This window comes from Macaca mulatta, chromosome 8 (genome assembly GCF_049350105.2).
Source record: "Macaca mulatta isolate MMU2019108-1 chromosome 8, T2T-MMU8v2.0, whole genome shotgun sequence".
NCBI classification, from domain to species: Eukaryota; Metazoa; Chordata; class Mammalia; order Primates; family Cercopithecidae; genus Macaca; species Macaca mulatta.
Genome location: NC_133413.1, coordinates 133,593,831 through 133,606,746, shown reverse-complemented (window position 1 = coordinate 133,606,746; position 12,916 = coordinate 133,593,831). Strand labels below are relative to the sequence as shown.

The 12,916-nt window shown below is 50.6% G+C and overlaps 1 protein-coding gene and 1 non-coding gene across 5 annotated transcripts in view; one reads left to right on the top strand and one right to left on the bottom strand.

Moving 5' to 3' along the window:
* FAM83A (family with sequence similarity 83 member A) overlaps positions 1-11,663 on the bottom strand; it is a 34,381-nt gene extending 22,718 nt beyond the window's left edge. For 2 of the 4 annotated variants that reach the window (XM_077942510.1, XM_028852221.2), the window contains exons 1-2: positions 10,597-11,663; positions 6,465-9,626 (exon numbers count right to left, since the gene is read on the bottom strand). In XM_077942510.1, coding sequence (XP_077798636.1) covers positions 6,465-6,944 — 480 coding nt within the window. In that variant the 5' untranslated portion in view covers positions 6,945-9,626; positions 10,597-11,663. 4 annotated transcript variants of the gene reach the window in all.
* LOC114680545 (small nucleolar RNA U3) lies at positions 9,233-9,448 on the top strand. The gene has a single exon (XR_003732753.1). It is a non-coding gene; the product is annotated as a small nucleolar RNA U3 (small nucleolar RNA).
* Positions 11,664-12,916: the final 1,253 nt, after the last annotated feature.

Genomic DNA, 12,916 nt, shown 5'->3' with positions numbered 1-12,916 from the left:
TGATTATCCTGGGTTATCTGGTGGGCTCTAAATCCGATGATACATGTCCTTATGAGAGATATCAGAAGAGAAGCACTGGGAGAACAGGAGAAAGCCGTGTGAAGCCCAAAGCAGAGATTGGAGCGACGCGGCCATGAACCAGGAATGCCTGGAGCTACCAGAAGCTGGGACAGGCAAAGAAGAACGCTCTCCTCAGGCCTTTGTAGTGGGCCTAGCCCAGTGACGCCTGGATTTCTGACTTTTGGCCACCAGAACTGTGAGGGAATAAATTTCTGTAGTTTTAAGCCACAAAATGTGCGGTAATTTGTTATGGCAGCCCTAGAAAGCTAACACAAAGGGTAGCACAGAACCCAGAGAAAAAGCGATCTGTCTGGAGTTAGGGAACTTTGACACTCATCCTGATGCTGCTGGGAACTAGCCTTCAAATAAGTCAACACCTCTCCAGAACTCAGTTTCTTTACCTCTAAAATACGACGCAGTAATAGCATGTTAGCTATCAGAAAAGATGGGTCTAACTGTAAACCCAGATAATGTGAATTACAGCACTATAAAATAAAGGTGATTACGTTAGTATATCACATTTAGTTAATGTATATATAGAGTTAGTACGTTAGTATATATACAGAGTTTAAAATATAACTCTCGGTTTTATGTGCATTGTTCATGAGAAAGTGTGGGTAATGTTAGAATAACAGAATGCAAGAGTGTTGTTCTAAGCCAGGTTATGGAAGAGGGTTAAAATTAGTGCCCAGGCTGGGTGTGGTGGCACGTGTCTGTAGTCTCAAGAGGCTGAGGCAAGAGAATTGCTTGAGCCCAGGAGTTCGAGTGTAGCCTGGGCAACATAGTGAGACCCAGCATCTAAAAAAAAACAAAAACAAAAACCTAGTGCCACTCCTCTATGGGTATAAGCCAAAGAAACAGGATATAGAAGGCTGTGTCTTGTAAGGCCACTCAGAGAGACCAGCACAGCAGGGAGGGGTGCCGAGAGGCAGAAGGACACACTCTCCGTGACACCTGGCTGAAGAAAGAGGGTCTAGAAGTAGAGCCTGGCACGCCCAGGAGTCCCGAGCTCCAGTGAGAGGGAGGCGCCCAGCCAGGTGATGCTGTCTGCGGGACCACAGCACTCTCAGGGCCATCCGTGGGGACCTCGCATCCTGGCTGAGAATTCCTTGCTCCTTGCCAGGTGGATGTGAGTTTCTCAGGGGCTGGAAATCCTCAGGGGAAATGAGATTTAGGTCCGGTTGGGGCCGCCATCCATGTTGGGCACAGTTGTTGGGGCCACTCAGCACCCCACCTCCACTCTATTTTCCTCTTTCTTTTTCTCGCCTATGTTTTGGTGATTTTTCTGAGCCTGCTTTTGAGGGATGAGTAATAACAACAGCAACTTCCTGTTGAGCACCTTCTATTAGCCCTGTGTCCACCTCAGATGCCTTTCACCACACCATGGCCCGGTTTCCAGATGAGGAGCGGAGGTGCAGATCACTTTCCGACTCCCCCGGGCTAGAATGCAGAGGTGGCCCGGACCCTCCCAGAGTCCACGCCTCGCACCTTCTGCTTCAGGACTAAGAGAAGGACTGATGTCCATCTGTCTGCCTATTTGTCTGTTTCCATCAGATACAGCCTGAGGGAGGGAGGGAGAAAGGAGGACATGCTAGAAAAAGAGCAATAGGCCTGGTGCAGTGGCTCACGCCTGTAATTTCAGTACTTTGGGAGGCTGAGGTGGGTGGATCACTTGAGGTCAGGAGTTCGAGACCAGCCTGGCCAACATGGTGAAACTCCATCTCTACTTTAAAAAAAAAAAGTTAGCTGGGCATGGTGGCACGTGCCTGTGATTCCAGCTACTTTGGTGGCTGAGGCACAAGAATTGCTTGAACCTGGGAGGTGGAGGTTGCAGTGAGCTGAGATCGTGCCATTGCTCTCCAGCCTGGGCAACAGAGCGAGACTCAGTCTCAGAAAAAAATATATAAATAAATAAAAAATAAAAATAAAATAAAAAAGCAATAATTCCAGCCCCCAGAGTTTCCCTGCCAAGAACATCATCCCATCTCATCCCCACTTCACTTTCTCCACTGGCCCCGGCTTGCCTGAAACACTCCCTGTCCATTTGGTGTCAGGACCCCCTTCCACTCTGAAAAATTATTGGTGATCTCAAAGAGCTTTTGTTCGTGTGGGTTATAGCTATTGGAGTTTGCCGTATTAGAAACTAAAACTGAATAGTTTTTGAAATAGTTCTTTATTATTAATAGTTATTTTAAAATATCAATAATAAACCCATTGTATGTTAACATAAAATAACAATTTTCATGAAAAAGAAATGTATTTTCCAAAACAATAACAAAAACGTGGTGAGCAGAGCGGCACTGTTTTGCATTTTTGCAAACCTCTGATGTCCGCACCTTCACCTCATCAGAGCCGCTTCTGCGTGAATCTGCCGCGAAGGGTTGTCTGGGAGGAAGTGGATGGGAATAATCTAGCCCCACATGGGATAAGTGGTTCGAAAGGGCAGGGTCTTATGGCCGCTGAAAGGGCCCCAGGGACCTCAGGGATCCCCCACACCACGCTTTGGGAACCACTGCTCTCAGTCTTTGGCTCTGACCCTGACAGCCTCTGTTCCTGTCCTCCCCCTTTATCACATCCCCAAGCTCTGGTCCCATCACCTCTAAGACACATGGGCCCTCTCACACCTCCTGGCTTTCACATGTGACCCTCCTTAGGTCTGGAATTCCTTTCCCTTCCTTCTCTGCGCAGCAAACGCTTACTCATCCTTTGAGACTCAACTCCGAGACCAACTCTTTCGTGAAGCCTGCCCTAATCCCTCTCTCCACCTCCAGGCACCAAGGGTTGCCCAAGCCTGGGACTGCCACCGTCTAATTCTTTCTCCTCGCTCCTAAGGAGCAGGTGGTTGGCAGGGAGCTCCCCAGAGGGAGGGATCCCTCTTGGTCCACTCTGCCATCCTGGGTGTGGGGGCACGTTAGGCTTTGTGGAATAAGGGAAGTGTTTTTTTGAGACAGAGTAGTCTTGCTCTGTTACCCAGGCTGGAGTGCAGTGGCACCATCTTGGCTCACTGCAGCCTCCGCCTCCCATGTTCAAGCGATTCTCCTGATTCGGTCTCCCGAGTAGCCGGGATTACAGACATCTGCCACCACACTGAGCTAATTTTTGTATTTTTAGTCGGGATGGGGTTTCACCATCTTGGCCAGGCTGGTCTTGAACTCCTGACCTCAGGCGATCCGCCTGCCTCGGCCTCCCAAAGTGCTGAGATTACAGGTGAGAGCCACCGCGCCCAGCCTGGAATAAAGGAATTTGGGCATGAAGGGAAGGAAGGAGAATTCCTGCTTCTTCTAGAGTGGAAAGTGCTCCAGGAAACACCTCTCAGGCTGGGTCTCTCAGTTTGTTCCCTTCCGACTCCGCTTGGGGGCTGAGGCTTAGGAGAGGGAGAATTCAAATCTACTTCCTCGCTCTCTCCTATTCTTCTCGCCACCTACTTCCAAGGACAGCATAGGCTGAGGCTCCAGCTCCCCAGCTGTGTCTGTGGGAACTGGCTGTCCCCGAGTCCCTGCACATGGGGGTGTGTGTATGTGCATTTGTGTGCATTCGTGTGTGTGTACGTGTGTGCATATGTGCCTATGTGTGTGACAGGGACATCACAAACCCTGCTTTCTACTCTTAAAAATTATTGGTGATCTCAAAGAGCTTTTGTTCATGTGGATTATAGCTACTGATGTTTGCCATATTAGAAACTATAACTGGCCAGGTGCGGTGGCTCATGCCTGTAATCCCAGCACTTGGGAGGCCGAGGTGGGTGGATCGTGAGGTCAGGAATTCAAGACTAGCCTGGCCAACATGATGAAACCCCATCTCTACTAAAAATACAAAAATTAGTCTGGCGCAGTGGCAGCTGCCTGTAATCCCAGCTACTCAGGAGGCTGAGGCAGGAGAATTGCTTGAACCCAGAGGGTGGAGGTTGCAGTGAGCCAAGATTGAGCCACTGCACTCCAGCCTGGGGGACAGAAAAAAAAAAAAGAAAAAGAAAAAGAAAAGAAACGAAAACTGTGAATTGTTTGAAATAGTTCTTTATTATTAATGGAGTGCCTGTTAACCAATAATTATAACCAATTAATTATTATTGGATGCCTGGCAGACATCCAAACGAGTGAACCCCTGAGGGTCCCAGGACAACAGGGAATGGTAGGGACTGTGGCAAAGAGGACCCACCCAACGAAGCAGCCACAACTCCATGCCAGCAGAGCCCACCTGCTAAGAGGAGCTGCAAGTTCTTACTTTCAGGTAAAACCTTCAGATTTTTAAGTGTTGTCCTAAGTTCGTAACACACTGTGCTGGTCCAAAGGACATCAGTGGTCTCAGGGTCCTAGAGGTAGATGCAGAAGCCTCACTGGGTGTGGAGTGGGGAGGAGAGGGACTCAGCCAGGGGACTGTGTTTTACAAGCCCTAACCAGGCTTCCTTCCAGGGATCCTCCCTCGCCCTTCGAGCAGCTGTGATTGACAATTTCCCCCAACAGTATTGATCCCCGCCCCTCAGGAGAGCACTGAACTTCATGCAGAAAGACCAGAACTGGCACACTCAGGAACAGGCCTTTGGAGCCTGGAGGGACCTTAGTCCGGCATAGAAGCTGAACCCTGAGGAGTCCAGGGACTTGCCTGAGGGGGTGCAGCCAGCGCTGGGCCGCAAGGGAGCGTGGGCACTCCTGGCCGCCTGCCTGGACGCATCCTCAAATGCCGCCCTGCCACGGAAACATGAAACACTGCTCCAAGCAGCCCAGCCGCACTGAAAGCCAACGCCCCACCTGTTGTTACCTTCCACTAAATTTTCCAACTCCGCTCCCTCCCTCCTCCTCCACGCATGGCCTCTTCACCCTTGGTGGCTTTTTCTGGAACCTTAAGATTTCACACGGTATTGAACTTGGGAAGGAATTCAGTTATGAGACTGGGACCTAGCAAAAAACCAACCTAAACATCAGCACGGTCTTTTATGAGTTCTTCTAAGGGTAACAAAATAAATAATTTTAATGAGAGAGAGGCAGAGAGTGAGACAGAGAGGATTTTACAGACGATGAATGTTTTTCCTTGGGGTCCATTCTCCCCTACTCCTCTGCAGTATCAGGAGCGAGGGGTGGGCACCCACAGCCTGGTGCTGGAGTCATTTTGTGCACCTGGGATAGAACAAGACCCCAGAGGTCGAGTCCCTCCACTCATTTCCGGCTGACAGCAGGATGTCACTTGAGGCTGGAGATCCCGGGGCATTGGGAGAACTCCTGATCCAGCTCTTATGGTGCCTGAAGTCCTACCAGCCCAGCTCTGGGCTTGAAGGGCTTTTTCTCTTCTAAAGACACTTATCAAGGTGTGAAAATTCTGGGGAGAGAGAAACGCCCTCTGCTGCCTACCCCATCTTCTGCCTGGCCACTGGCTGGATTCAAGAGCCACAAGGTCATTTGTGGGCAGACAGGTCTTAGCAGAGTCTGAGAGGAGAAGGGGCAAAGGTGAGCCCAGCGGAGTGGTCCCCTTACATTTGGAAGCGCGGAGGTGGGTACCCCAACACAGCCTGGGGAATTCAGGAAAGGCTTACTGGGGAAGAGGCTTTCATGCTGGGTCCTGAAGCAGGAGTAGGTGTGCATCAAATGAAAAGCAGGGAAGGCAAGCGGGGCCAGGCAGAGGGCACAGCACACGCAAAGGCCCACAGACAAGCTCTATAGGGCACTTGGTATGGAGCAGGAGGAGGTGCGAACCATGCTAAGGAGTTTGCTCTTCCCACTGTGGGCAACTGGGAGCTACCAAAAGCTCTAAGCAGGGAAAAGACCAAATTAGATTTGTAGTATAGAAAAGCTTGCTCTAGCAGGACACTGTGGCTCCCGCCTGTTATCCCAACACTTTGGGAGGCCGAGGTGGACAGATCACCTGAGGTCAGGAGTTCCAAACCAGCCTGGCCAACATGGTGAAACCCCATCTCTACTAAAAATACAAAAACCAGCCAGGCGTGGTGGCATGCGCCTGTAATCCCAGCTACCCGGGAGGCTGAGGCAGGAGAATCGCTTGAACCTGGGAGGTGGAGGTTGCAGTGACCCGGGATAGTGCCACTGCACTCCAGCTTGGGCGACAGAGCAAGATCTGTCTCAAAAAAAAGAGAAAAGAATAGAAAAGAAGAGAGGAAAAGCCGCTCTACTGTAGTATGGAGACTGCAAGGATGGGGATCAAAATGGAAGAGGGGGCCAGGCAGGAAGTGATTGCAGGAGTTCCGGTGATAAGTGGTGGTGGCCTAGACCCCGGTTGTGACAGGTGGGATCAGGAGGTCAGTGGTCCAGGGCAAGGCGGACAGCAATGCCCCTCCATCTGAAGCCCCAATCATCTGGACTCTGACCCTGGGAGCAAAATGCATCCCCCTCCCTGCTCCATCAGCCCCCCATCCTCCCTGCTACTTAGCCACGGAGACAGGGTTTTGCCATTGGTACCTGGCTGGTCCGGGTGATGCAGCGGCGGACGAGGTCTCTGATGTTGTTGTGCTTGTCGGTCTGGAAGTACACGGTGGCGCTGGATTTATCCTTCAGGTAGGGCTTCTCAGCTGAGGCCCAGCTGTGCAGTAGGGCTGGCTCGCTGCTCTCTGAGGCCACGGGGAAGTAGGTGCCGGACTGTAGGGAGCTGGAGTCTAGTCCCTTAGGGCCTGTCTCTGCCCCTCCCAGGGTGTCTGGGGGACAGGGGCGCTCCCAGGCCTGGGCCTGGATGTACTGGGCCTCCACCGAGGACAAGAAGTCCACCTCGCCTTCCTGGCTGAGCACCCGCCAGTAGGCTTCAGGACCCCCATCCAAGAGGGCGTCCGTGGCCAGCCGGGCACTCTCGTTGTCACTAAAGTCAGCCCTAGCTGGCCGGACCCACTGGCTCTTGACATCTTCCAGACGCTTCCGGATTTTGCCCAGGTGCCTTGACCGGCTCATGCCACCCGTCCCTGGGTGGTGCTGGGGGAGGCTGGCACGTCAGCTCCTCCAGATGTGGGAAGCAAATGGAACACACCACGGAGGAGTGGGGCTCCCACACCCCCGGGAGGCCGCCTGATCCCAGTACCGGCGTGCAGGGCACCTCCAAGAAGTGATTTACCGCTGTCCTGAGCAATGCTTCTCAGAACTCCTCATCTGCAGCCGAGGGATTGGCTTATCTCTCAGGGCCACCTGCCCTGCCCTCGGGCCGGGAGGGCTGGCTCAGACACCACCTTGGCACAGTCAGTCATGGGATATTTCCTCTCCTCCCAGCCGCGGGGGGAGGCGAAGGTGAGCCGGCTTTCCTGCTGGGTTTCACAACTCTCCCTCAGGCCTTTGTTACCAAGCAGGGAGCCTCCCCAGCACCACCAGCCCAGCTGGAGGATGGGCCTGAAGGAGGCCTGCCTGCCTCTGCTCCCCTCCTGGATGCCTCGATTCCCACGCTGTGTCAAAGATGAGAATTTCCCTGTGGCGGGAAAGATGCCATCCCTGAGATGCCTCCCCCCGCCCCATGTCAGGAGGGAGCTGGACACGGGCCAGGGAGAGCTGTAGACCAGGTGCGCCTCCTCTCCTTGGTCACACCCAAGTGCCCACCCCTCGCTGCCCTATGAAGGTGCTCCTCTCTCCCATGCCTTCTCAAGTGTCATTGTCATTGTCCTGTTTGCAGAGACCGCAAAGAGTTTCCAGTTCTCAGGCCAACGCTGCCTTGCTGGAAGAGGCTGCTTGGAACACCGTCTGGAGAACGAGCCAAGGCTGCCCGCAGCCCACGAGCCCAAAGGACCAGTCGGTCTTGGTGCTGGAGCAGGAGGAGCAGCACGTGGGTCTGAAATCCATGAACTCTGAGGGGAGTGACCACGTGTTCTTTCCAGATCAGGTCGTGGCCTGACAATGGGATGAACTGCCTAAAACCCTGACTCTCTTTGATTGGGCTCTGGTGGAAACAGGTTCTGAGACTAGGATTTGAGTACAGGTGGTTAATCAGAAGGTCATTCCGAGAAGCACAGAGAGGAATGGGGAAGAGAGACGGGAAGGGAAGGAAGCCAGGCCAGGTGAAGGTGATGAGCAGGCCACTGTTGTGGACATCTGGGTTCATGGACATCTGTGGGGACATCAGGGGTTTCCAGCCTGTGGGAACCTCTGGGTGATGGTGGCAAATACATCTTAAGGTTTTCCTGCCCAAAGGGTGAGAAAGCTGCAGAGTTTATCTAAGGAGTCCTAGTTATCATTGGCTGAGGGCTGCTCCCGGAGCCAGTTCACCAAGCACAGCCCTGAACCCAGAGAAAGTCTTCGGGCAGTGTCAGGTGCTACAGGCAGAGAGTGCTGTGGGAGTGGTGAGGAGTGAAGAAATTAAAGCAAGGCCCTGACGCTATCTGCTCAGGGACGACAGCAAGAAATCAGGACTGTGTGGTCTTCAGAGAGCCGGGATATGGTAAGAACTTGATGTCTCTCAGTGGCATAGCCATTCTTTGGAGAAAAACAGCTGTGAGCACCTGTAACCCTACTGTAGCTGTGTCTTGTGCCTCAGCCCAGCAGTACCACAGTGTTTTTTAAAGTGCGGTGCGGCTGGGCACAGTGGCTCACGCCTGTAATCCCAGCACTTTGGGAGGCCAAGGCAGGTGGATCACTTGAGGTCAGGAGTTCGAGACCAGCCTGACCAACATGGTGAAACACTGTCTCTACTAAAAATACAAAAATTAGCCGGGCCTGGTGGCTTGGGCCTGTAGTCCCAGCTACTCGGGAGGATTAGGCAGGAGAATCGCTTCAACCCAGGAGGCAGAGGCTGCAATGAGCCAAGATCACACCATTGCACTCCAGCCTGGGCAACAGAGCAAAACTCTGTCTCAAAAAATAAAATAAAATAATCTCTTTTCTCTCTCTCTTTTTGGAACATCGAAGGAATCCAATTCACAGTCTTGAGCAATCCTCTCTTTATCCTATTTTATCTACTCCCTACAATCCCTGGCGGTCAAAGAGACAAACCCAATAAACTCTCTCTCCCATTGCCTTTTGGATCTATGCCCTTTCCCTTCCGCCTTTTGCTAACTCTTGCTTCTGTAGATTGACGGAAGCCCTTTTCCCACATCCTCTTCCCATCTTCCCTCCTCTCTGGTCTGGTCTGTGTCCTCCTCAGGCCATTCTCTGTTCCTGCATCACCCAAGTCCTGTGCCCAGTCTAGCGAGATAGACCCCGGGGCAGGGCAGTGGTCCATGGATTTGCTCAGCTTCACTCCATGGCTCCGAAGCTGTCCATAGACTATGCTCTCAGCGACCAGTTCCCAAATTCATTACTAGAGAAGTTTCTCTGAACGTGTAGAGCCCTGGGAACTAGGAGGGGGAGGTGAGCGTTTTCTCCTGAGCATGAGGTGGCTTTAGGTATTGCTTCATGGCAATTTGGCAACTGCCATGTGCCATTGAAGATGGTTCTTATCTTCCTCTTTCAGAGGAAGAGGACACAGTCTGAGTGGTTCCCATTTATGCTAATTTTTTTAAAAGTTGTCAATTGCTCCCCGTTGCCTGTTAAACTAAGTGCCAAGTCTTGAGCCTACCTGAGACCCTGCACAAAATGGTCCCATATGTTCATTCGAGCCTGGCTTCTCCCGTAGTTGGCCATCGCTGAGTGCTCACTGCTTGCTGGTTCTCTGTGCTGAGAGAGAAATGGATTATTAGTTCTCATTTCACTAAAGAGGAAACCAAAGCTCAGAAAGGTTGAGTTACTTGCCCAAGATCACACAGCTGGTAAATGGCAGAGCCCATGTACTTTCCACTATTTCAAGCTTCACTTTTTTCTTTCCCATTCACCTTCCCTTTCTATTCACAGTGCATTACAAATCCTCTTATTGGTTCCTGAATATGTGTGGGGAAAACTTTAAAAGTAGGTGGGTATTCTGGGGTTCTCCTTTCACCTGGACCTAATTCTCTTTCTTGGTTGAATAAATGCTTGAGTGTCTCCCTGAGACAGAGGTATCTGTGACCTATAGGGACCATTTTCTCCTTGTCCTCTCACAGAGCAGCTCTTTAAAACAAAACAAAAACCCGAATCTGAATGAAACTTCCCCTCTAGAGTCCTGCTTCTGTCCCCAGCTCTTGGTCCTCACACAGACCCAGAGATTCCAGTTGAATCAAGATGAATACATGTTGGTGTCACTCATCCTCCATCCCTGGCAGACATTACTAGTTGATCATAGGATTCTGCCAGTGAGCTGGAAACTGTTCTTTTGCCACTCTTTGTAGGGATTATCTTAGTTCATTTTATGCTGCTCTAACAGGATGCCACAGATTAGGTGATTTATAATGAACAGAAATTTATTTGGCTCATGGTTCTGGAGGCTGAGAAGTCCAAAAGCATGGTGCCAGCATGTGGTGAGACCTTCTGCACTGTACATCCCATAGTGCAGGGCGGAAGAAAGAGAGAGAAAGAAGGGGCCGAACTCATTTTAACAAACCCACTCCTATGATAGTGACATTAATATATTCATGAGGGCAGAATACTCACGGTCTAATTACTTCTCATTAGGCCCCACCTCCCAACACTTTTGCACTGGGGATTAAGCCTCCAACGCATGAACTTTAGGAGACACATTCAAACCATAGCAGGAATCACAGGAAGTCCTCACCTGAAGGAATGCTGAAGGTACTGCAAGCTCTTCAGTTACCGATGAGAAAACTGTAGCCCAGAAAGAGGAAGTGACTGTTCTCAAAGTCATCAAACTGGTTGGTGATTCTCATCAGCTTAGTCTCTCATCTCTCCTCTGCAGCCCAGCCCTGTGAAGTGTCCTCATTCTTGCCCGCTGCAATAACAAACTTCCCCAGCTAGGATTGCACTTCTGAACCAGGAAGTCTGGCCAGCTGTTGAACTGCACGTTCATACCTTGAAAAATCCTTATCAAGGAGCCCTCAGTGACAGGCACTGTGAATTATGGAGGACTCCACTTCCCTTCTTCCTTCCTGTGGCCATCTGAAGTGTGGTTGTCTCCTTTTCATGAGGTCATCCAACAATCAGAGAAAGGATGAGAAGCCAGACTCCTGTTAATAAATGAGTGGTATATTGGGGCTTCCTGAAAATTCCATTTATCTAGGACAGTGGCACTCAGCTGGAGGCGATTTTGGACCCCCATCCAGGGGACATCAGGCAACGTCTGTAGCCATTTTCGGTTGTCATTCTGGGGGCGTGGGTTGCTAACTGGCGTTAGTGAGAATAAGCCAGGGGGTCTGCTACATCCAACAACACACTGGAAAGTCCCCCACAGTACAGAGCTGCCTGACCCAGAACACGTGTAGCGCTGAGGAACACCCTTACAGGTGACCGATGTGGGGATCCCAGTCTCCTGCCATTGTTCAGTCTGTTCCCCCAGTCCTTCCCTCCACCATCATAACTTATTCAAATCTTTCCCAGCGTTCAAGGTCTATCCGGAATCTGACCTATGCTAAGAAGCCCCCCTGGTGAATTACCAAGCGGCTGTAACTGCTCCTCCTCTGGTCCACAAGGCGTTTGTAGAATATGTCTCAGGCAGTCTTGTCCTGGTCATGGGTGTATTGCCCCATCTCCCACTGCTTCTAATTCCTTGAGCAGTGCAATGGCAAAAGGCTTACATGAACTCTGAGTTGGGCACAACTGTGTCCAGACTGTGCCTATGATAGGGGACCTCAGGAAGGTATCATAGAGGACCTCACTGAACTTCACTCTTCTCGTCCCTATAGTGACAGCTAACAATTGTGGGGCACGTCCTATGTGAGTGAGGTGGTGTCCTACATCATTTTCATGTGCTAACTCACTTCAGCCTCATGACAACCCTGTGAGTAAATGCTATTACCATTCCGTTTCATGCATGAAGGAAATAAGGCACAGAGGTAACCTTAAAGGGTGTGAGAACTGCACTGGGTGGTCAGTGAACAAACCTTGTCCAGTTTCTGCTTGGCTCTTTAGCCGGAGAGAGTGCCAGTGTTTCTTTCTGAGTTTTCTACATCATTGATGTTATACTCTCCTTACAATTTTATATATCTTGCCTTCTTTTTTGCTTAGCATTACTCAGAAGTGTCTTTTCCATGTCATTAAAAGTGTGCATGCTTCCCTGCTCCACACTTCCCTTCTCTTTTCTTCTGGAACAAGTCAGTCCTAAAGCCAATGGGTGGGTCAAAGCAAGGTGGGTGTCAGCGGTGGGAATGGGCTTGGTGGCTCAGAGCATGTGTTGGAGCCCAGGCCAAGTGAGGAGGTGCAGGGGACTGAGGGGGTGAGGAAATGTCTGCATAGGGTGTGAGGGTGTGTCCTCACAGGGACCAGTCGGAGCCCAAACAGGGCAAAGAGGGTGTCCATGTGGGCAAGGGAGCTGCCTAAAAGGGGTGTCAGATCTCTAGCTGGAAGAAGTGGGGGAAGATGGGACATTGGTTACCTACAGGAGCATTGATCAAATAAACAAATAGATTAACAGTAAGGGAAACCAGGTTTCTTACTGTCAGAGCAGGAAGCACACATGGAGAAAAGGGGGAAACTGAAATGGACTTGTTAGATATGAATTGGAGGCACCAATTTGAACTCACAGCTTTCAATAGAGATAGATAAACTTAGATAGATTAAAAAAATACATATAAAATATTTCTAGAATTTGTTTTCTGTATTTATATTCTATTCATTTATAATATGTATTATAGATTCTCCTGTTCTGTCTGCTGACAGTGACGCTCAGACTGCAATGTGTGCCCAGGGCTTCTTGGAGAAATGGCCGATTTCAAGTCCAGAGCAGACGAAGTACAAAGTGATCATGGAGCATCTCAGGCCAGAAAGCAGGAAGGAGCTCAAAGAGTGATGAGGCCATGTCAAAAAGACATGGAAGCCAACTTGGAGGGGTTCCCACTGGCTTACCTGGGACAATCTGAGCATGAAAATCATAGCCATAAAGGATTATAATGCATGAAATAATGTAGGAAACCACAAGACCA